The sequence below is a fragment of the Ornithorhynchus anatinus genome, chromosome X1 (assembly GCF_004115215.2).
Source record: "Ornithorhynchus anatinus isolate Pmale09 chromosome X1, mOrnAna1.pri.v4, whole genome shotgun sequence".
Classification (NCBI taxonomy): Eukaryota; Metazoa; Chordata; class Mammalia; order Monotremata; family Ornithorhynchidae; genus Ornithorhynchus; species Ornithorhynchus anatinus.
Genome location: NC_041749.1, coordinates 36,692,151 through 36,713,907, shown reverse-complemented (window position 1 = coordinate 36,713,907; position 21,757 = coordinate 36,692,151). Strand labels below are relative to the sequence as shown.

The window sequence follows — 21,757 nt, the reverse complement described above, 5'->3', positions numbered from 1 at the left end:
GGGAAAAGTTGCTGGACGGCCCTGAAGCTGACTGTGAGTTTGTGCCTGATGCGGAAGGACAGGGGAAGCCAATGGAGAGGTGTGAAGAGTGGACCGATCCAACGCAGCCACGCGGTAGTTAGTACACATTGGAGGAGGAAGACGGTGGAGCGGGGAGACTGGCGAGGAGACTGACAGGACGGCCTACCAGTAGAATAGAAGTAGCGTGGCCTAGTGGATAGACTGCGGTCTTGAAGTCCCTAGGGCCTGGGTTCTCATCCCGGCTCCGCCCCTCGTCTATTGTGCGACCTTAGGCGAGTCACTTAACTTCTCCGGGCCTCGATTTCTTCGTCTGTAAAATGGGGCCTCCACACCTTCTCTCCTCCTACTTAGGCTGTGAGGCCCGTGTGTGTCCGATCAGATTACCCTGTATCGCCCCAAGGGCTTAGCACACAGATAACACGATTACTGAAGCCTTGCGAGCACGGAGGATCCCCGAGAAAGAGCGAGTGAAGCAAGAAGAGTAGGGGACCAGAATGGAGTCTTACAGAACACCCACAGTAAAGGGACGAGAGGCTGAGGAGGAGCTGGCGATTAAGATTTAGAAGAGACAATAAGAGAGGTAGGAAGAGAGCTGCATGGGGAAGAACGAGGGTTGTAATACACCGGGGCTGTGCTGGGAGGCTAGCCTTAGGAGAAAATAATATTACTGCAAACTACAAAATAAGCAAGGCGTCGTGCCAAGAAACACAAACTGGTACTCATTTGGGTTAACCGCCTAAAATCTTGATCGATGAGTCTGCAGTCGGCAGGGTCCAACAGTGTTCAAGTGATTCTTGTCACAAAATATTTCTATAAAAACTTTAAACAGCATATCACTTTGGTGAGAAACGGCCGACTCACCTCTTCCCAAATTTGATTTTGTTTCTCTCTCGCAGGGTCAAAAACTGCCACCTAACAAAGGAGTCATAGAAGGGATTAACATCGGTAGTGATGAAAGAACGACGCCAGTCTACCTGGGGAGCGAGGAGAGAAAACGGAAACATTTTGAAATGCACAAAATCACCGTAACACTTCGCTTACAAACCAACCCTTTCACAACCAAACCGACTCCACCCATTTTCAATTTCACAACCTAGCAAAACTCCATCTTTAAAAAGGCTGCAAGAAAAGCTCGGGGCATTATTTCTAAGTCTCTGTTTGCATCCAAGGGTTAGCGTGTTCTAAGTGTTGCCTCAAAAACGCAACTTCACTCACAGTGATCCGTCCCAAATCATATCGAGAATATACGATTCAGCTTATTTTGATTTCGGGGGACAGAAGGACACCAATCAACTCTCCAGTCTAATGGTACACGTTAAAAGACTCCCGCCCGCAGAAAAGCACCCAATTACCGATCACGCTCTCGAGTTCCTTGAGATATTATTCCTCCCTCACAAAAAAGTAAACTTCCACTAATGGGGATATCATTCCTGAGGGTCGGAATGGTTGTCCCACTTTATGCCACCACACCGATATCAATATTTTCTTCACTCGCGGCAGTGGGTCTGGAGTGGGAAGCAACGTGGCGTAGTGCATAGAGCAAGGGCCCGGGAGTCAGGAGCTCATGGCTTCCACTCCCGGCTCCGCCACTTGTCTGCTGTGTGGCCTTGCTTGGGCAGGTCAAGCGTGGCTCAGTGGAAAGAGCATGGGCTTGGAAGTCAGAGGTAATGGGTTCGAATCCCAGCTCTGCCACTTGTCAGCTGTGAGACTGTGGGCAAATCACTTCACCTCTCTGTGCCTCAGTTACCTGATCTATAAGTGGGGATTAACTGTGAGCCTCACGTGGGACAACCTGATTACCCTGTATCTACCCCAGTGCTTAGAACAGAGCTCTGCACATAGTAAGCGCTTAACAAATACCAGCATTATTATTATTATTACTATTACTTAGCTTCTCTGAGCCTCAATTTTACCTCATCTGCCAAATGGGGATTAAGACCGTGAGCCCCACGTGGGACAGGGACCGCGTCCAACCCGATTTGCTTGTATCCACCCCAGCGCTCGGTACAGTGCCTGGCACATAGTAAGTGCTTAACAAATACCATAACGGTACTGTTATTAATAAGTACCTTCAACCCCATGCCTTTCAGATCTTGAATAGCCAGTGGTGGAAAATAATCGAGCCAGTGTTCCGCCTCCGAAAATCTGACGATCTCTTCATCCGTCAGGCCAAGCGATCTCATGATTCCCCATTGGTACTTGGAAGATCCAGCTTTGGCAGCTGCCTTACTCTAAAACCAACAGGCAAAGATGAAGGTAAACATAAACGCCAACAACAAACAGCCCAACGAGTCTGTGTAATATTTTTCTCTTTAGGCTAATGACCAAATGAATGCATTTCTCTTGATTGCTACTAAGTCAAACCCAATGCTTGACAATGAGAGCCTTGAAGTCTAGGAAGTTAGAGTGAACTGAGGGTAGAATTTAGCCACATCTCATTAACCCGATTTCATCCCTTTCCAGTGCCTTGATAGATCCCCCTGTATTTTGAGAACTAATTTCTTCAAGTTCTTCCCACTGTCAAAAGCAGTTGAACAGAAAATGTTCCCATAAATGACGTCCCTTACTCTCCACATCAAGACTAGAACCAGAGTAACTTACTGGACACCTTCTACACACATGACTCGGTGAATAGTTTGCAAGAAAAAAGAACTTGTAGATCCAAAATACAGTATACATTTTTAGCAAGCGCTTCTCAGAGGCAGCCCTCCCCAGTGCAGCCAACCGAACCCAATTATCACTTAAATAAGTACTGGGACCACAGCACGATGCTTCTATTAAAAAAATGGTGGCATCTGTTAAGCGCTTCCTATGTGCAAAGCACTGTTCTAAGCGCTGGGGGATACAAGGTGATCAGGTTGTCCCACGTGAGGCTCACGGTTTTAATCCCCATTTTACAGATGAGGTAACTGAGGCACCGAAAGTGACTTGCCCACAGCCACACAGCTGACAAGTGGCAGAGCTGGGATTCGAACCCATGACTTCTACACCGTATTTATTTTAAATATGAAGCCCTACTCTATAATAGCATCCCAAAGTAAAGTACTGTTGGATCAAAATAATAGTGTAATGGTAGGTGGGCTACCTAGGTAGAGCACGGGCCTGGGAGTCAACAGGTCCTGGGTTCGAATCCCAGCTCTGCCACTTGTCTGTTGTGTGACCTTGGGCAAGTCACTTCTCTTCTCTGTGACTCAGTTACCTCATCTGTAAAACGGGATTAAGACCGCGAGCCCCACGTGGGACATGGTCTGTGTCCAACCTGAATGAATGGTATCTACTGTATGCTTGTTATGGGCAGAGGAGGTGACTGCTAATTCTGCTGTATTGTACCTATCCAAGAACTTAGTACTGTGCTCTGCACCTAGCAGGTGCTCAATAAAAATCATTGTTTGATCTATCCCAGCGCTTAGTACAGTGCTTTCCAAATACCATTACAAAATTCAGTTTATCAACGACAGAAACATAAGAAGATAATAGCTAGACGCCCTAATGCAAAAGAATGTTTTCACAGCTGACGCCGATCGGGTCTGCACTGGGTACACCAAAGACTGGCTGAAACAGTTTTACGGAAGACACGTCTTAAGAGCTTCAACGAGCAAGAACTCTTTGGCCAACTACCTAAAAGGCGATTCGCTTTCTAGTACCTTTGGACAATTCAGCACCGAGGGAGGGAAGATCATTTGGCCGTGGTCATGCCGACAGGACACCGTCCTTTACACCCGAGAAGCAGCAAGGCCTAGAAGAGCACGGGCCTGGGAGTCGGGAGACCTGGGTTCTAATCCCAGCTCTGCCACTTGCCTGCTGTGTGCAAGTCACTTCTCTGTGCCTCGGTGCCCTCATCTGCAAAATGGAGATTCAATATCTGTCCTCCCTCCTTATTTTGCGAGCCCCGTCTGGGACCTGATTCTCCAGTATCTACCCTGCGCTCAGTACAGCGGTTGGCAAAGAGTAAGCGCTTAACCAATACCCCTGTGGCTGCCTCCAGATCGGTCCACCCAGCTGACAGCTACTGCTTGGGGGTCGGGGGATGGAGGCCGCAAGATCTGTGCTGTTTCCCTGCACCCTATTTCCAACCTGCCTCGACTCAGGACTGCCCTGAAACCCCTGAAGAAAGAAGTCAAGGCTGGAAGAGCCCCAACTGGCAAAACTGGTCAAACGTGCTGCTATGTAGATTACCGGGGCAGGGTCTGACGTAGAATCGGTGGCACACGGCTATAAAAACATTAGTCTTGGCTGGGCCGGACGATTCCTGACATTAGCTCGTCATTCCCCGTTCGGTCTACCCCATGCGTGTTGGGCCCAAACAAAACACTTACACCGAGCGAAGATGGCATCATTTTTCATTCATGTGGCAGGAGCCAGTCACAGGCGCAATCCCTCCGACCTCTGCTTAGCCATCTCGATACCTACCGACAGCCCCAGCCAGGCAAATAAACCTGGAGCCAGACGGGTAATTTGCAAATGTTTTGGCTGGCTATTTTCAGTCTCGGTCCTCTACTTAATTCCCTGAGCTATAAATAAATGCACCACTTATACCCCGCAGCTTCTAGAAGTCCAGGCTCCGTTTACCTTCTTTCCTTTCGATTTGTCTCTGATAATCACGTCGTCTTTTTTAACGGCGGCTTCCTCCTCCTCCTCCTCTTCATCGGGGAATTCAGGGGGGCAACCGTAGAGCTCTATCTCTCTTTTCAATTTATCAGCACATGCCTACGAACACACGTGACAACTGTAATCCATCATCGCCGATGCTCAGAACTTGGATTCAGAAATAATTACCAGATTTTTAAAAGATCGATAGGCACTCATTTTTTCTTTTGGTCTTAGAAAGAAGTCCTTTTAGGAATATTTTCATTCTGATGGCCTTTTTATTTTATTTATTTATTTTTTTTTGCCAACGCTGAACAAATATAAGTGGCTCCAGAAAAATCAGATAGCACAAGGTAAATGACTAGGCCTTCGACTTTAATAACCAGCTCGTCTAAAACTTTCTAATCTGATCCTTGGGTGTTGGCATGTTGCCACGTCGGAAATTATTGCCAATTTATACTGCTGACAGGGTCGGCGAAGCAGTTCTCAAAATATAAGAAGTTTATCCCAGAATTACTTATAAGTTTATAGTCGGTCATTCACATTAATATGTAGTGTAGTGAACTGCTTGAGGCTTTAAAGCACAATATATTTTCTTTTAGTGATTTCTGTTAGCATCGCCTAACTTTATCAGTCATATAAATGAATTGGTGAAAATACAACCAAATGAATAGGCATAACAACTTGCTTACACGCCAATACGCTCTCTTTGAACAAGCATTTCCTCCCACCACAAAAAAAAAGGTTTTAATTTTCCCCTATAAGAAATACAATTGAGTCTCTGCTGCTCTAGACTGTAAGCTTGTTGTGGGTCCACTGATTCTGCTGTACTGTACTCTCCCAAGTGCTTCGTAGAGTATTCTGCTCGAGTGCTCAATAAATACCATTAATTGATTCAATATAGCGTAGCAGTAATTAAACCCAAATTTTAAACTGAATTGGAATTGGCCGAATAAAAATCCCTTAGCTAATAGCAGATACAATCTTACCTTAATAGGCATTCCCGTACAGTGTAGGCCGAAGGGGAACAAGCATCGTTTTCCTTTTAACTTCTGATAGCCTATCGCAAACTAGGGAAGAAAATTACTTAACAAGATATTAGAAATCCCAAACGATGAGAGCCAAAATCGGAACGCTCCATCGAGAAGGCTGATTTGTCTTCCTTTTCATATTCCTTACCGAAAAACAGTTGTATTTCATAAAAGGCATCATCACACACCATGTGAATTTCAAGAGCGGGTGATGTCTATAGCCGATGCAAACTGCTCCCAGAAAATGGGAGTCCAACAAAAAGATAGGACACACAAAGTCGGTTTTTAATCAAACCCGACCTAACATTTAAAACGGAGGTTCCGAGCTTCCCCACTTGGAAATTATGCTATTTAAATGTCAGTAAAAATTACAGTGGAAAAAGACCCCCATTGCCACATGCACAGATTCCATGGGGTTGAGGGGAGCCATCACACCACAGGAGTGGCTCTGATTAGACCGTAAGCCCGTCAAAGGGCAGGGACTGTCGCTATCTGTTACCGATTTGTCCATTCCAAGCGCTCAGTACAGTGCTCTGCACATAGTAAGCGCTCAATAAATACTACTGAATGAATGAAGGGGCGAGACCACTAGCTTCACCCCCCGCACCCACAGTTTTTGGAGCAGGGGAGGTAGCTGTGGTTAACTCAACCATCCTCTGGAGTCACCAAGAGGGCAGAGGCAGAGCCAAGATACGGACTGCATTTCGAGGCCCCTGCCATAAGCCTTGCCCCCAGTTCAGCCCCGACCCTGCAAGATTTCCCTTGTCCTCCGCCAACACCAGGGAGGCATCTCATTCCCGTCCTTCGCCCTACCCCTAACCCGCCCCGGGGAGGTTGAGCCGGCCACCTCCCTCACTTCCGGCCTCCTCACTCGGCCTAGAGATGCTCTGGACCAAGACCAGTGTTTAGTTCAGGAGCTGGAGAGACAATGTGAACCCTGGGGGCGGCGGGAGAGGAGGTCACGCAGCTGCCGTGGCAATTCCCAGCCCGGAATGTCCAACGGCCACAGCACCGGCTCAGTCGGTCGGTCACCGGCCAATATTGGACCCACTGTCCCTTGGCCGGAGGGGGCGGCGGTGGAAAAAGACAACGGAGGAAGAGCAGATGGTGCGGCAGGAGACAGAAGTATCCTCCTCTCTTCTGCCTTCTTAATCTCCTCTTTGCTTCATTCTTTCCCTTTTATCATCCCCTTTTTCTCCCTTTTCCCCACCTCCTTTCCCTCTACTTCTTCCCTCTCCCCGTCCCTCTCGCCCCGCCACATCGTGCTCCCCTCCCACAGAGCCCTGACCCCACTGCCCTGCCCAAATTCACCCCCACATCCAAAATGAGAGCTGGGCACCGCCAACCACTATCACTTTGGCAGAAAGGAACTCTTACCTCACATTTAGATAATGAAAACGTGTGCCCCAAGTGAAGCCGTCCATTCATGTAGGGATATGGGAAGGTGACAAAGTACTTTCCCTTGCTGTGAAGACGATTAGAAAAAGAGTACAGAGAAAAACGATTAGCTTTAAAGTTCGCTTGATAATGAGAGGAAAACAGCTTCGTATCGTTCACTTCGTTTCTTTGCAGTACCCCAAAGGATGTGCTGAACCGGGTTCACAGACACAGGATGAAAAACGTCTATAGAACTGAACACTGCCCTTGGGTTTAATGAAAAAGCGAGGTATCGTACAAAGCAACTAAAAAAGTGAAAGGCAAAAAAGTAACATACACGAACACATCCGGGCAAAAAAGATAGCCTTATTCCTAGATGCGCAAAAAAAATCTGCAAAGAACTTCACCTACAATTGGATACCTGTCCCTTTAAAAAAAAGCTATATCGAGAGTTTCGCTGATTAAATAAGGTCGCTTCTAAATGAGCCACTGCATTTAAACCAAGCAGAAGTACTTTAAATAATAATTCACATTTTCCAAAATTAAACTTAAGGGAACTTAACTTTACAAGCCTGATTCTCCCAAAGCCTAAGTTTACTCCCTGGTATTAAGAGGGGCGATTTGATGGGAACCTTAACTCTTTCAGGCTACTAGACGATACTGCATACGTTAATGCCGTGCACTAAACGATCCCCAAATTATTTGAAAAAGTCACAGCTCTCCCCCACGTGCCCACTATAAAACCATTTACCTATGTTTTGGGGGATTTTTTCCTATGGTATCTGTTTTTGCGCTTACTTTGTTCCAGGCACTGTTCTAAGTGCTGGAGTAGATAAGAATAATAACTGTGGTACCTGTTAAGCGCTTACTACGTGCCAGGCCCTGTACTAAGCACTGGAGTGGATACAAGCTAATCAGGTTGGACGCAGTCCCTGTCCCACATGGGGCTCACGGTTTTAATCCCCATTTTACAGATGAGGGAACCGAGGAATAGAGAAGTGAAGTAACTTGCTCAGGGTCACGCAGCGGACAAGTGGCGGAGCCGGGATTAGAGCCCAGGTCCTTCTGACTACCAGAAGGGACTCTAGGGCTCGATCCGCTAGGCCACATTGCTTCTATTTTCAAGTAAAGACACCCACTTGATGAGGACCATGGCGGACTTAGCATCATTGGGATGATGCCATTAGCTCTGCCTCCATGACATTTGGGGCTGGTCTGTCTCAGAACCAACATGATGGCTCCGCTCCTTGCCGTCGGCAAGATACGGGACCCGGCTTGGCCCTCGGACCTGTGGGGGCGAGCCACCCGTTCACCACTCCCTAAGGGTGGGCTGCTCCCCATCCCTATGTTGGTATTTGTTAAGCGCTTACTATGTGCAGAGCACTGTTCTACGCGCTGGGGTAGATACAGGGTCATCAGGTTGTCCCAGGTGAGGCTCACAGTCTTCATCCCCATTTTACAGATGAGGTAACTGCGGCACAGAGAAGTTAAGTGACTTGCCCACAGTCATACAGCTGACGAGTGGCAGAGCCGGGATTTGAACTCATGGCCTCTGACTCCCAAGCCCGTGCTCTTTCCACCTGAGCCAGGCTGCTTCCCCTAAAGACATATTTCCCTGACCGGAAATCGCAGCGGTGAGAGGGCCGAATCCTAACCACTAGACCACCAGGGAACCCGCCCCCGCCCCTCCCACCACACACCCGCGGCCGCAGCCGACAACAAACAGCTACCTTGGGGTTCAGAGGGTCGGGGGCGGAAGGCGGGCGGCGGGGGAAGCACCAGCCAGAGGAACGGGTCCAGCCTGGACTAGCAAGTGAACTAAGCAACGACAGAGGAGGAGGCCGTGGCCATTTTTCTGGTTCTGGCTCGTCTCGAACCAGCGCCTCATGAGGGGAGGGCCATCTGCCCGCTTCGTGTCCACGTCAGAGTGGTTTAGGGGTCCAGCACCACAGGAGAGGACCTACACCTACAGTCCTGGGCCATTTCCACAGTAGCTTAAAAGGCAGAAGGGAACTTGACGAAGAGAAAAAATATGGATCCGTAGCCAGGTATGTCCACGAACCCCCTCTCAGGATGGCACCGGGAGAGTTTCCAGTACTCTACCAGTCTTGGCTACGGGAGGGAGTCGATCGGAGGCACTCCCACTCCATTCCTACCTTGGCCACTATCTAGCAGGTGGAAGGCAATCTGCTACAAGTCAAATCTCCCCCGTGCCGGGCTGCAGTGGCCTAGGAGAGAGTCGAGGGCGGCGACTCAAATTTCTACTGCGCGGAAGAAGGCGATGGTAAGCCACTTCCATATTTTGGTCAAGAAAGCTCTCCGGATAAACTACCAGAATGACTGCATTTGGAGGCGGGGCGTCCCGGGAGAGATGCGTCCATGGAGTCGCTCTGGGTCGGAAACGACGCCGCAGCGTAAGAGACATTGCCATCGTTCTCGTCTGTCCGTCTCCCCCGATTAGACTGTAAGCCCGTCAAACGGCAGGGACTGTCTCTATCTGTTGCCCACTTGTTCATTCCAAGCGCTTAGTACAGTGCTCTGCACAGAGTAAGCGCTCAATAAATACTATTGAATGAATGAATGAAAGAGAATGCCCAGGACAGCCTTAAAGTGCCACCCCGACTCTTCCCCCGGGTCGCCCACGCCCAGCCTGTCAGCAAGAACCACAAAAGTGGCAGTAGAGGAAGAAGAGAAGAACCGATGAGTTCCTTTTCCGTATTCTTCCTACCTCTCCCTATTTCCCTCTTCCCTTTTTCTTTCCTTTCTCTCCTTCCCTTCATTTCCTCCCTCCCCTCTCAGGTTCCACCCCAAACGTCCTGTTCCCATAGTGGCCCAGTACCAAGTCTTCCCCCGGTTCAAACTCACAAGAGACAGTTCTGTTTTTTTAAAAAATATGAATAACTCGGAGATCTTAACGTACGACAGAATAAACGTTAACATCTGCGGGTTAGTAAATTCTCAGACTCCTAATCTATAGCTTTCCAAGAAATGTGTGGCTTAAATAATGAAGAACCCAAAAGAACCGCATTTGGGGACGTCGTGGTTACTAGGAATGTGAATTACCGTTTGCTATTATGAAATCATTCCAAGTTGAAATCTCTCTCCGCCAGGTACATATTTAAATATCAAAAGCCTTTGGAATATTATATGGTTTAGGAGCTCTACACTGGATTCTGCTTGGTCAAACGGATCCTGAACCGGCTGCCTCACAAAGGCTCAGAATCGTCCCTCTCCGTCACATTTCTACTTTACCCCAGTCCTCTCACTCCCTTGATAAGAAGGTCTCTGCGTAATTTAGTGACAACCTTCAATAACCATTTCTTACCTGGATGGGATCCCTGAATCAGGGGCATTGACTTCAAATTCTTTTTCAGTATCCCATTTCTCTTGGATTTCTTTTTCAATTTTCTTCAGAAAGTCGACTTTGGCTGTCCCCTTTCGTTCCTATCGGACACAAAAGAGATACGCGAGCACGTCACTCGTGGCGGATCTACAAAGAATCGGAGAGGTGATTGTTCTGATCGCTGGAACATCAGGCTTTCCAAATTAATCCTGTAGTTAAGGGCAGCAGGATAAAATCAGACAATGCTACTCACTACCTTTCTACTTCAAACGGATGGTGTGATGACTCACAGAGTCTACAAAACGCCTTAATCTTGGAAAAAGATGTAACCAATTCAATGAGAGCACTGTCCCCCAAAGACCTGTGCCTTTATTGATTCTTTCCATTCACAAAATCTTAGGATTCAACGCCCGTGTGGCCTAGTGGAAAGAGCATGGTCCTGGGAGTCCTGGGTTCTAATCCCAGCTCTGCCCGTTGTCGGCTGGGTGGCCCTGGTCAAGTCATTTAACCTCTCTGGGCCTCAGTCACTTCATCTGTAAAATGGGGATTAAGACTGTGAGGTCTGTGTCCAACCTAATTAGCCTGAATCTACCCCAGCGTTTAGTACGGTGCCTGGCGCTTAGTGAACACTTAACAAATACCACTTAAAAAACCCCTCCATCTTTCAAATATAAGACAGTGCTTAGTCCTGTGTTATCAGGAAGAAGCAGCCTGAGCTAGTGGAAAGAGCACAAATTTGGGGGTCCGAAGATCTGGGTTCTAATCCCACTCTGCCACTTCCCTGCTGCATGACCTTGGGAAAATCACTTCTCTCTGCCTCAGTTTTCTCATCTGCAAAATGGGAAGTGAATACCTGATTTCCATCCCCTTTGTAGCTACCTCAGAGCTTAGCCTAGTGCTTGGTACATAGCAAGCGCTTAACGAATACCATAATCACAATTACCATAGAGAAGGTAACAAATCCTCCATTCATCCAGGGCACACAGAAATTTAAGATGGCAGGCCGTTAAACTAATTTTAAATGCTACGATCCCCGATGAGAGCAGCAGCGAGGCCAAGTGGATAAAGCACGGGCCTGGGATCAGAAGGCCCTGGGTTCTAATCCGGCTCTGCCATGTGTCTGCTCTGTGACCTTAGGCGAGTCAACTTCTCGGCAAGTCACTTTTCTGTGCCTCAGTTCCCTCAGCTGCAAAATGGAGATTAAGACTGTGAGCCTTATGTGGGAAAGGGACTGTACCCAGTGCTTAGAACAGTGCCTGGCCCACAGTATGCACTTAACAAATATAATTATCATTATTAGGCCACAAAATCTGGGTCTCCCTTTAAGGCCTGTTCCTTTAAGATAAAGTGAAATACATGCTGCCCTTTCATTTGTGGTGGGGGCGGAGAGCTGGGGATGTGAGACACCAGTATTAGAACAATGAAGGAGCCATCCACTTGATTAGGTTGCCAGTCGTCGCTTTGCCTATTTCATCAGCGTTTAATGAACTGATTTGAGAATGCTCTTTGTTTTGTGAAATTTATATCTGTGGGTAGTTATACTCAAAGGATATTATGAAGGATCATTGAGGTTCTTTTTCCTTTTAAACAAAGATCAGAGCTTCTGAAACTATTACCAAAGCTATCCCTGCCTTTAAGGCTTTCAATCAACAATCGCCCTTCCGCTTACATTCATGGATTCACACATTCTCTCAAGCTCTTTCTCTCTCCCCGCCTTTGGTGTTAGTTAAGCGGTTATTATGGGCCAGGCCCCCCGTGCTAAGCGCTGGGGTAGATACGAGCTAAAGAGGTTGGACCCAAACCGTGATCCACATGGGACTCACCGTATCAATCCACATATTTCAGATGAGGTAGGCTGAGGCACAGAGAAATTAAGTGACTTACCCGAGATCACCCAGCAGACAAGTGGCAGAGCCGGGATTAGAACCCAGGTCCTACTGATTCTCAGGCCCCTGCTCTATCTACCAGGCCGGGCTGTTTCTTTTTTCCCACTATACCCTACCAGGCCATCTTCGCTCCATACGGGCTAAACTGTGCCTCACTCTCATCTTCCAAGCCATCCTTCTCCCACCCTAGACCTCCCCAACCTTTACACATGACCCAGCTCAACTCTCCCCGCATTTAGAGCTTGGCCGAAATTACACCTCCTCTAGGAAGCCTTTCCGGATTCACTTCTCATCTCCCCAGAATCATCAAAACAATAGCAACTGTGACATCTGTTAATGACTTACTCCGAGCCAAGCATCGGGTAGATACAGGCAATCAGATCACACGCTGTTGACACCCTACTTGGGGCTCTCGGTCGAAGGACGAAGGAGAACGGATATTTAATTCCCATTTGACAGGTGAGGAAACCGTGGGCAGAGGAGTGAGGTGATCTGCCCAAGGTCACACAGCAGGCAAATGGCAGAGCCGGGTTTAGAACCCAGGTCCTAGCCCCCGGGCCTGTGTTCTTTCCACTTCATTCCACTGACAGCCACTTCAACATTTCTACGCCACCTAAACACCTGGGTCTTTCCAATCTCCCGGAACGCTTATGGATCTAACTTACATACTCTGCTACTTAAGCACTAACTTACGTTGTCCTTCTTCCCATCTGTAATTTAATATTTTGTATTTCTTCGTTAAACTGTAAACACCTGGAGGACAGAGAGCAGATCTACCAACTGTTCTACACTCCCAAACACTTAGTAGAGTGCTTTAAACACAGTAAGTGCTCAATAAATATCATTAATTGCTATCTATTGTACCTACTTCTGAACCACTATTCATCACATTCGATGATCACGTTCTCCCTTCTACTAGACCGTGAGTCTCACGTAAGATATGGGCTGTATCTAATCAGTTTACCTTGAATTTATTCCAGCTCTTGGCACATAAATACTGTACCATTATCACCTGCCGAGAAGGATAGACGAATAAATACCCATCTCTTTTCATTCTCAATGTTCCAGGTTGGCTGTTGGAAGAGTCACGGTCTGAGTTTTTCTCCCCAGGCCTGAATTTCTTCCAACATCTCATTGCTAATTGCACCTCTCTCCTCCCAACTGTCCTCCTTAATGGGTTCGGAGCCCTTCGGGGTCCAAATAGAGTGATCTGCCCTCGCATGGGATCTCAATACTGTTAACGATGATCTTTTGAAACAATGACTTTTTTCCCTCACCCCTTCCTCGCCCCACGTCGAGTTTGGTCAATCCTTTCTCAGTTTTTCAGAGCCACTCATTCCTCTCCATTCCCATAGTCTAACCACTTCGGGCCTGAACACCTGCTAGGTTCCTCCCCTCCAAGCCTTCCCCTCTTCCAATCTATCAACACAATCACCAGCTCTAAGTGCGTCCTAATTTTGTCATCTTTTCCCCAAAAGCCTGAAGGAGCTCCCAGTTGCAGCTCACATCAAAATTAAAATTTAAGACTGTAAGTTGCAAGTCCCCCTAGGGCTCACATCAAATTAAAATTTAAGATTTCACGTTGCAAGTCCCCCCCCACACCAGCTGTCCTCAACTTCCACTGTGAGCTGTGGGCGGGGACTGTGTCTGTTGTTGTAGTGTACTCTCCCTAGTGCTTAGTGCAGTGTTTTGCACACGGTAAGCGCTCACTACATACAGTGGAACGAATGTATGCTCTCCGCTCCAATCTAGCAAAAATTGCTTATACAGTTCCACAAACATAACGCTGCCAACTCCATGCCAATGCCCATTAAATCTCTCTATCTTACATGTTCTTCGACCCTTGCCAAACCAAGTCGCTTTCCTCCTCTTAAACTCTCCTTAAAACTCATTTCTTCCGCAGAGTCTTTTAGGATTAATCCACCTGGCTCCGTCACTCCCCAAACTACTGAGTGCCAAAGTCCATGTTACAATCACGCCACGACACAACCAACCTGGGGACAATGTACGTTGTTGAAAGGCTCACCCATGCCCAACTGACCCCGACAAGCCGGCCGAGCTACACGGGAAGGGCTTTCGGGGCCGAGTCCGTAACCGAAATTGTTGTTGAGCTGCAGAGGCAATTTCGTTTAGAAATGGATGCTGCAGAGGTAAATGAGTTCACTGCGTCTTATTCACAGGCTCTGCCATCCAAGTGAGCGCTTATTGGACTCTGCCATCCCGAGGCCTCACTGCAAGTTGTGGGCTTACGTGAGCAGATGAATCAATTTTCAAGAACGCAGATGAATTTGTACATATAATTGAAGAGGATGACTTTAATGCAGTGGAATCTGTAGACTCAGCAGAGGGGTTCAGAAGGAGCTTACTAAGTGTTTTACAAAAAGAGTATTTATTAAAGCACTTACTATAATCCAAGCCCTGCGGTAGAGAAGCAGCGTGGCCTAATGGATAGAGCATTGGCCTGGGGGGCAGTAGGACGTGGGTTCTAATCCCAGCTCTGCCACTTGTCTGCTGGGTGATCTTGGGCAAGACACTTCACTTCTCTGGGCCTCAGTTAACCTCATCTGTAAAATGGAGATTAAGACCTTCAACCCTATGTGGGACTAGGACTGGGTCCAACCCGATCAACTTATCCACCCCAGCACTTAGTACAGTGCCTAGCATGTAGTAAGCACTTAAAAAGTACCATAAAATTTTAAAAAGAAGCACCAGGGCAGACACAAAACACAGAATAAATTTAAGTGACAGTCACATTTTCAGAGGTAGGGAAAGCGGGTGTTCTCTGCCAATATTACAAATGGGATAACTGAGGCCCAGAGAAGTCAAGTGATTTGCCCAAGCACACAGAGCAGGTAAGGGGCAGAGCTGGGAGTAGAACCTGGGTCTCCTCATCCTCAATCTTCACACAAGTTGAAACACTACCAGTCACCAGAACAGGTTTCTACTTCAGCACCTGCGTGCAAAGACTTGTCATAACTCAACTCCTCATTTACCTATCATCGTGACATCACACTCTGAATTACTTCAGGGAAGATTAAACAATAGTAGAGTGACATTTATCATTTCGGCGTGCAAGAGAACTTCACATTACTCAGTCCTGCCACAACACAACTTTTCCATTACGCACCTTAAGCAGACCATTATTAGGGAACATTAATCTAAAAATAATAGTCTGAATTCAGCACACCGCAGTGCTGGGGAACAAAAGTGTTTTTGACAAGCGTGTGGTAACAGACACGGCAGGTACGACATTCCAGATTTTCCTTAACGGAGGATTTTGCAAGAATGCCCAGGAGAACCGGATACACTTTCTCACTGGCCCTAATTTCTAACATATAAGTCTACGGGAGAATGTACTTTGTGATGCAATATGTTTTGCAAGGAACAAAGCTCATTTGAATGGTGGATTACAACCCTCTTTGTGCTCCTCAGATTATGCAAGAAAAGGCAGAGCAGGAGCTGTTCTGGGTGGGTGGTAGTAATAATAATAATTTTGGTATTTGTTAAGCGCTTACTATGTGCCCAAGCACTGTTCTAAGCGCTGCTGTAGATACAGGGTAATCAGCTTGTCCCATGTGGGGCTCCCAGTCGCAATCCCCACTTTACAGATGGGGTAACTGAGGCAAAGAGAACCTAAGTGACTTGCCCACAGTCACACTAAATGGGATTAGAACCCACAACCTCTGACTCCCAAACCCCTGCTCTTTCCACTTAGGAGCTTTACTTCCTAAGGAGTTAGATAAGGAAACTCTAACCTCACTGTGAGAAGGAAACAGGACTATCAACTCGGTTATATCATACTTAGTACAGCGCTCTGCCCACAGTAAAAGCTGAACAAATACCACCGATCGATTAGGGAAAGCCATAAATATGTGCTATTTTTCACTGGTAGTCAAACCTACTAAACGATGAAACTGAATCCGATTCCCGGGGTTAGAATCTGCAAGCTGACGTCTAAGAAGCGGTGTCGAACTTATGAAATTTTCCACGTTTCATGGCACTGTGGGCACAAGGGCTCCAAACGAAGGATTTCTGTACACGATCTTCACTCAGTTAACTGTCAATCGGAGCTTTCGGTTAACTGCTTCATACTTGATCCTGGCCCCAACCTCAAGGCTCCAAAAAAGGAGTTTAGCGCATCAGAGTAAATGAAGTCGGTGATTATTACGAATCATTCTGAGCCAGATGAGGGTCCAGTAAGGAAACGCATCCTGAGGCAGGCCCAAAAGACGGGCAATTTAGGTCCGCCAATCTAAGATGAGATTTCTCATCCTAGAAGTCACTTAAAACCCCTCTGGAGCCACTTTGCAGCAGGAGCTAACTCTAAAAGCCGCTTTTTACGTGCCACCTCGAAAAGCAATGCCCGGAACTTTTCTAAATCAATACGATGGCCATTATTCCCACCAATTCATATATCCTGGGCAGAGGAAATCAGTAAGACCAGTTCAACTAGGGGTATACGATACGTACGGCATTGCTAAAGCTGAGAGTATCCTTTGACCCCATCTACCACAAAAGTAGTAAACAGCTTTCTGGGCTTTCCCAGATACAATATAAAAGCAGTATCACAACAATCAAGGCAGTGTCAGAACACTTTTCAGCCTTTATAGTCGCCCAGCACTCATTCGTCGCATACAAAAAGTTCATGTCTTGACATCCAAATTTCTTTAGGGTTTTTTTCTTATTTGGAACATTTTATAAGGGAGGGTATAAATCAGCTATTTAAATAGGAAAAATACAATTTTAAAATAAAATACGTAAATGGAAAGGGGTTAGAGCAATAGCTGCTAAATACCCTGCACAAGGGGTCTGCTCAAGGGATGGAGGGATAAGAGAACATTTTGCTTTCGATGGGGCAACTACGTGTAAAATGTTCTCGCAGATGCTTCCGTGCCAACGACCCTTTACAAAATTATTCTGCAACGGTCTACCAAAAGATAAATTTTACAGATTTTTCTTCCGGGATAGAGGCGGTAAATTTTTTGTTTTTGAGGGAACTCGGAGCGCAAAAAAATCACTGCAATCACAGGCTCGCGCGGGGCCACCTGATGTAGGTCTCGCTCGACAAACTAGTCGGAAAGTCCCTCCAAACCCAACGTTCTGCAACGTTCAGGCTGGAAGAGGGGTCTCGGCAATGGGGCGATAACCGTATTAACAACTGTAGTGTCTGCTTAGCGCTCAGGTGCCTAGCACTGTACTAAGCGCTAGGACGGGGCTTCTAGACTGTGAGCCCGTTGTCGGGTAGGGATCGTCTCTGTTGCCGAATCGCACTCTCCAAGCGCTCAGTTCAGTGCTCTGCACAGAGTAGGCGCTCGATAAATACGACTGAATGAAGAATGAGGTCAGCCCGTTATATCTGCTGAGCGCTTACTGTGTGCAGAGCACTGTACTGAGCGCTTGGGAGAGGACGATATAATATGACGGACACATTCCCTGCCCACTTTCAGTCTGGAGGGGGAGACGGACATTAATATTAAAAAATGACAGATACGTCGGTAAGTGCTGCGGGGCTGCGAGGGAGGAAGAACGAAGGGAACAAGTCAGGGAGGCGAAGAAGGGAGTGGGAGAAGAGGAAAGGAGGGTTTTAGGCAGGGGAGGTCTCTTGGAGGTGTGCGTTCAATAAGGTGTGCGTTCAATCCCAGCTCTGCCACTTGTCAGCTGTGTGGCTGCGGGCAAGTCACTTCACTTCTCGATGCCTCAGCGACCTCATCTGCAAAATGGGGATTAAAACCGTGAGCCCCACGTGGGACAACCTGATCACCTCGTATCCCCCAGCGCTTAGAACAGTGCTTTGCACATAGTAAGCGCTTAACAAATGCCACCGTTTATTTTATAAGACTTTGAAGGGGGGAGGGAGTGGAACTGTCTTTTGGATCTGAGGAGGGACGGGGTGCCGGGCCAGAGGCAGAACACGGACGAGAGGTCAAGGGCGAGAGAGACGAGATCGAGGAGCAGTGAGAAGGTTGAGATCAGAGGAGCCAAGTGTGTGGGCTTCCCCTTTTCCTTCTGCTCCCCCCCTTCACCTCCCCTCAGCTAAGCCCCCTTTTCCCCCTCTTTCCCTCTGCTCCTCCCCCTCTCCCTTCCCCTCCCCTCAGCACTGTGCTCGTTCGGATAGATGTTTATTACCCTATTTATTTTGTTAATGAGATGTCCATCCCCTTGATTCTATTTATTGCTATTGTTTTTGTCCCTCCGTCTCCCCCGATTAGACTGTGAGCCCGTCAATGGGCAGGGATTGTCTCTACCTGTTGCCGATTTGAACATTCCAAGCGCTTAGTCCAGTGCTCTGCACATAGTAAGCGCTCAATAAATACTATTGAATGAATGGGCTGGGTCGTAGTAGGAGAGTAACGAGGTAAGGTGGGGGGGGGGGCAAAGTGAGTGAGGTAATAATAATTACGGCATTTGTTCATTCATTCCTTCAACAGTATCTATTGAGCGCTTACTAGGTGCAGAGCACTGTACTAAGCGCTCGGAATGGACAAATCGGCAACAGATAGAGACAGTCCCTGCCCTCTGACGGGCTCACGGTCTAGTCGGGGGAGACGGACAAAAACAATAGCAATGAATAGAATCAAGGGGATGAACATCTCATTAAAACAATAGCAATAGATAGAATCGAGGTGATGTACACGCTTACTATGTGCCTAGCACTGTTCTACGCGCTGGGGTAGACACGGGGTCATCAGGGTGGTCCACTTGGGGCTCACGGTCTTAATCCCCATTTTCCAGATGAGGTAACTGAGGCCCAGAGAAGTGACTTGCCCAAGGTCACACAGCAGACAAGTGGCTGAGCCGGGATCAGAACCCTCAACCTTCGGTCTCCTAGGCCCACGGTCTATCCCCTGGGCCACGCGCTCAACACCATCATGATTATTATTGCTAACTCTGACATACTGTAATAAACAATAATTATGATAATAAAGGAACTTGTTAAGCGCTTACTACGTGCCAAGTACCGTCCTAAGCACCGGGGTAGATACAAGTTAATCTGGTCGGACACAGTCCCTGTCCCACATGGGGCTCACACTTTTAATCCCCACTTTCCAGATGAGGTAACTGAGGCCCAGAGAAGGGACGGTCCCTGATGCCGAATTGCACAGTCCAAGCACTCAGTACAGTGCTCTGCACACAGTAAGCGCTCAGTCAATACGACTGACTGAATGAATGAATAAATGAAGTGACTTGCCCGCGGTTACACAGCAGACAAGGGGCGCACAGAGAAGTGAAGTGATCACCCAGGAGCTCAGTGGAAAGAGCCCAGGCTTGGGAGCCAGAGGTCATGGGTTCTAATCCCGGCTCTGCCACTTGTCAGCTGGGTGACTGTGGGCAAGTCACTTCACTTCTCTGGGCCTCAGTTCCCTCATCTGTCAAACCGTGCTTAAGTTGTCTTGTTTTTGTCCGTCTGTTTCCCCCGATGAGACCGTGAGCCCGTCACCGGGCAGGGATTGTCTCTCTCTGTTGCCGAATCGTCCATTCCAAGCGCTTAGTACAGTGCTCTGCACATAGTAAGCGCTCAATAAAAACTATTGAATGAATGAAGTGAGGATGAAGACTGTGAGCCTCACTTGGGACAACCTGATGACCCTGTATCTCCCCCAGCGCTTAGAACGGTGCTCTGCACATAGGAAGCGCTCAACAAATACTACTGAATGAATGAATGAGTGAATAAAATGGGGATTAACTGTGAGCCTCACGTGGGACCATCTGATGATGCTGTATCTCCCCCAGCGCTTAGAACAGTGCTCTGCCCACAGTAAGCACTCAATACTATTGAAGCAGCGTGGCTCACTGGAAAGAGCCTGGGCTTCGAAGTCAGAGGTCCTGGGTTCGATTTCCGGCTCTGCCACTTGTCAGCTGGGTGACTGTGGGCGAGTCACTTCACTTCTCTGGGCCTCAGTTCCCTCATCTGGAAAATGGGGATTAACCGTGAGCCTCAGGTGGGACAACCTGATGAGCCTGGATCTCCCCCGGCGCCTAAAAGAGTGCTCTGCACATAGTAAGCGCTTAACCAATACCAACATTATCATTATTATTAAAATGGGGATTAACTGTGAGCCTCCCGTGGGACCACCTGATGACCCTGTCTCTCCCCCAGCGCTTAGAACAGTGCTCCGCACAGAGTAAGTGCTCAATCAATACTATTGAATGAATGAATAAAATGGGGATGAAGCCTGGGGAGCCTCACGTGGGACAACCTGATGACCCTGGATCTTCCCCAGCGCTTAGAACAGTGCTCTGCCCAGAGTAAGCGCTCAATAAATACTATAGAATGAACGAATAAAATGGGGATTAACTGTGAGCCTCAGGTGGGACAACCTGATGACCCTGCATCTCCCCCAGCGCTTAGAACAGTGCTCTGCCCAGAGTAAGCGCTCAATAAATACTATTGAATGAATGCATGAATGAATCAAATGGGGATGAAGCCTGGGAGCCTCCCGTGGGACCACCTGATGCCCCTGCATCTCCCCCAGGGCTTAGAGCAGGGCTCTGCACAGAGTGAGCACTTAACAAATACTAACATTATTATTATTAATCAAATGGGGATGCAGCCTGGGAGCCTCCCGTGGGACCAACTGATGACCTGCACCTCCCCCAGCGCTTAGAGCAGTGCTCTGCACACAGTAAGCGCTTAACAGACACCAACATCATTATTATTATTCTAAATACTATTGAATCAATGAATGAATCAAATGGGGATGCAGCCTGGGAGCCTCCCGCGGGAGCAACTGATGACCTGCATCTCCCCCCGCGCTTAGAGCAGGGCTCTGCACACAGTAAGCGCTTAACCAATGCCATCGTTATTATTGTTATTAACAAATACTATTGAATGAATGTTGCGGGGGTGTGATGAGGCCTCGTCCCGCGGGGCCGGTGCAGCCCGTGGCCCCCCGACTCACCGCCATGTCCCGGGCCCGAGCGGCTCCTCCCTGGCGCCGGGCCGCCCGCCGCTGCTCGCCCAAGGCCACGCTCCGCGGCCCCGGCGAGGGGAAGGCCGCGCGCGCGGAGCCCGCCGGGAAACGTAGTCCATCTCCCCGGGATCCCCACGCCTCCCGCCGGCCCGCGGACTACATTCCCCAGAAGCCCACGCGAGCGCGCGGAGCCCGCCGGGAAACGTAGTCCCTCTCCCCGGGATCCCCACTTCTCCGGCCTGCCCGCGGACTACATTCCCCAGAAGCCAGCGCGCGCGGGAGCGCGGAGCCCGCCGGGAAACCTAGTCCATCACCTCGGGGACCCCCCCCCCCACGCCTCCCGCGGACTACATTCCCCAGACGCGGGAGCGCGGAGCCCGCCGGGAAACGTAGTCCATCTCCCCGGGATCCCCACTTCTCCCGCCGGCCCGCGGACTACATTCCCCAGAAGCCCACGCGCGCGCGCGGAGCCCGCCGGGAAACGTAGTCCCTCTCCCCGGGATCCCCACGCCTCCCGCCGGCCCGCGGACTACATTCCCCAGAAGCCAACGCGCGCGGGCGGGCCGGGCCTCGGCGAGGCCAGGCTACCATCCCATGATG

At 48.5% G+C, this 21,757-nt stretch overlaps 1 protein-coding gene across 2 annotated transcripts in view; it reads right to left on the bottom strand.

Moving 5' to 3' along the window:
* LARS1 (leucyl-tRNA synthetase 1) overlaps positions 1 to 21,236 on the bottom strand; it is a 65,326-nt gene extending 44,090 nt beyond the window's left edge. The window contains exons 1-7 of one of the 2 annotated variants that reach the window (XM_029051056.2): positions 21,146 to 21,236; positions 10,342 to 10,460; positions 7,017 to 7,104; positions 5,598 to 5,678; positions 4,591 to 4,728; positions 2,091 to 2,252; positions 883 to 995 (exon numbers count right to left, since the gene is read on the bottom strand). In XM_029051056.2, coding sequence (XP_028906889.1) covers positions 883 to 995; positions 2,091 to 2,252; positions 4,591 to 4,728; positions 5,598 to 5,678; positions 7,017 to 7,104; positions 10,342 to 10,460; positions 21,146 to 21,151 — 707 coding nt within the window. In that variant the 5' untranslated portion in view covers positions 21,152 to 21,236. Of the gene's footprint in view, positions 1 to 882; positions 996 to 2,090; positions 2,253 to 4,590; positions 4,729 to 5,597; positions 5,679 to 5,939; positions 5,950 to 7,016; positions 7,105 to 10,341; positions 10,461 to 21,145 lie in introns of those variants that run through there. The other variant, XM_029051057.2, reaches the window with a different exon arrangement.
* Between the last annotated feature and the right edge of the window lie 521 nt (positions 21,237 to 21,757).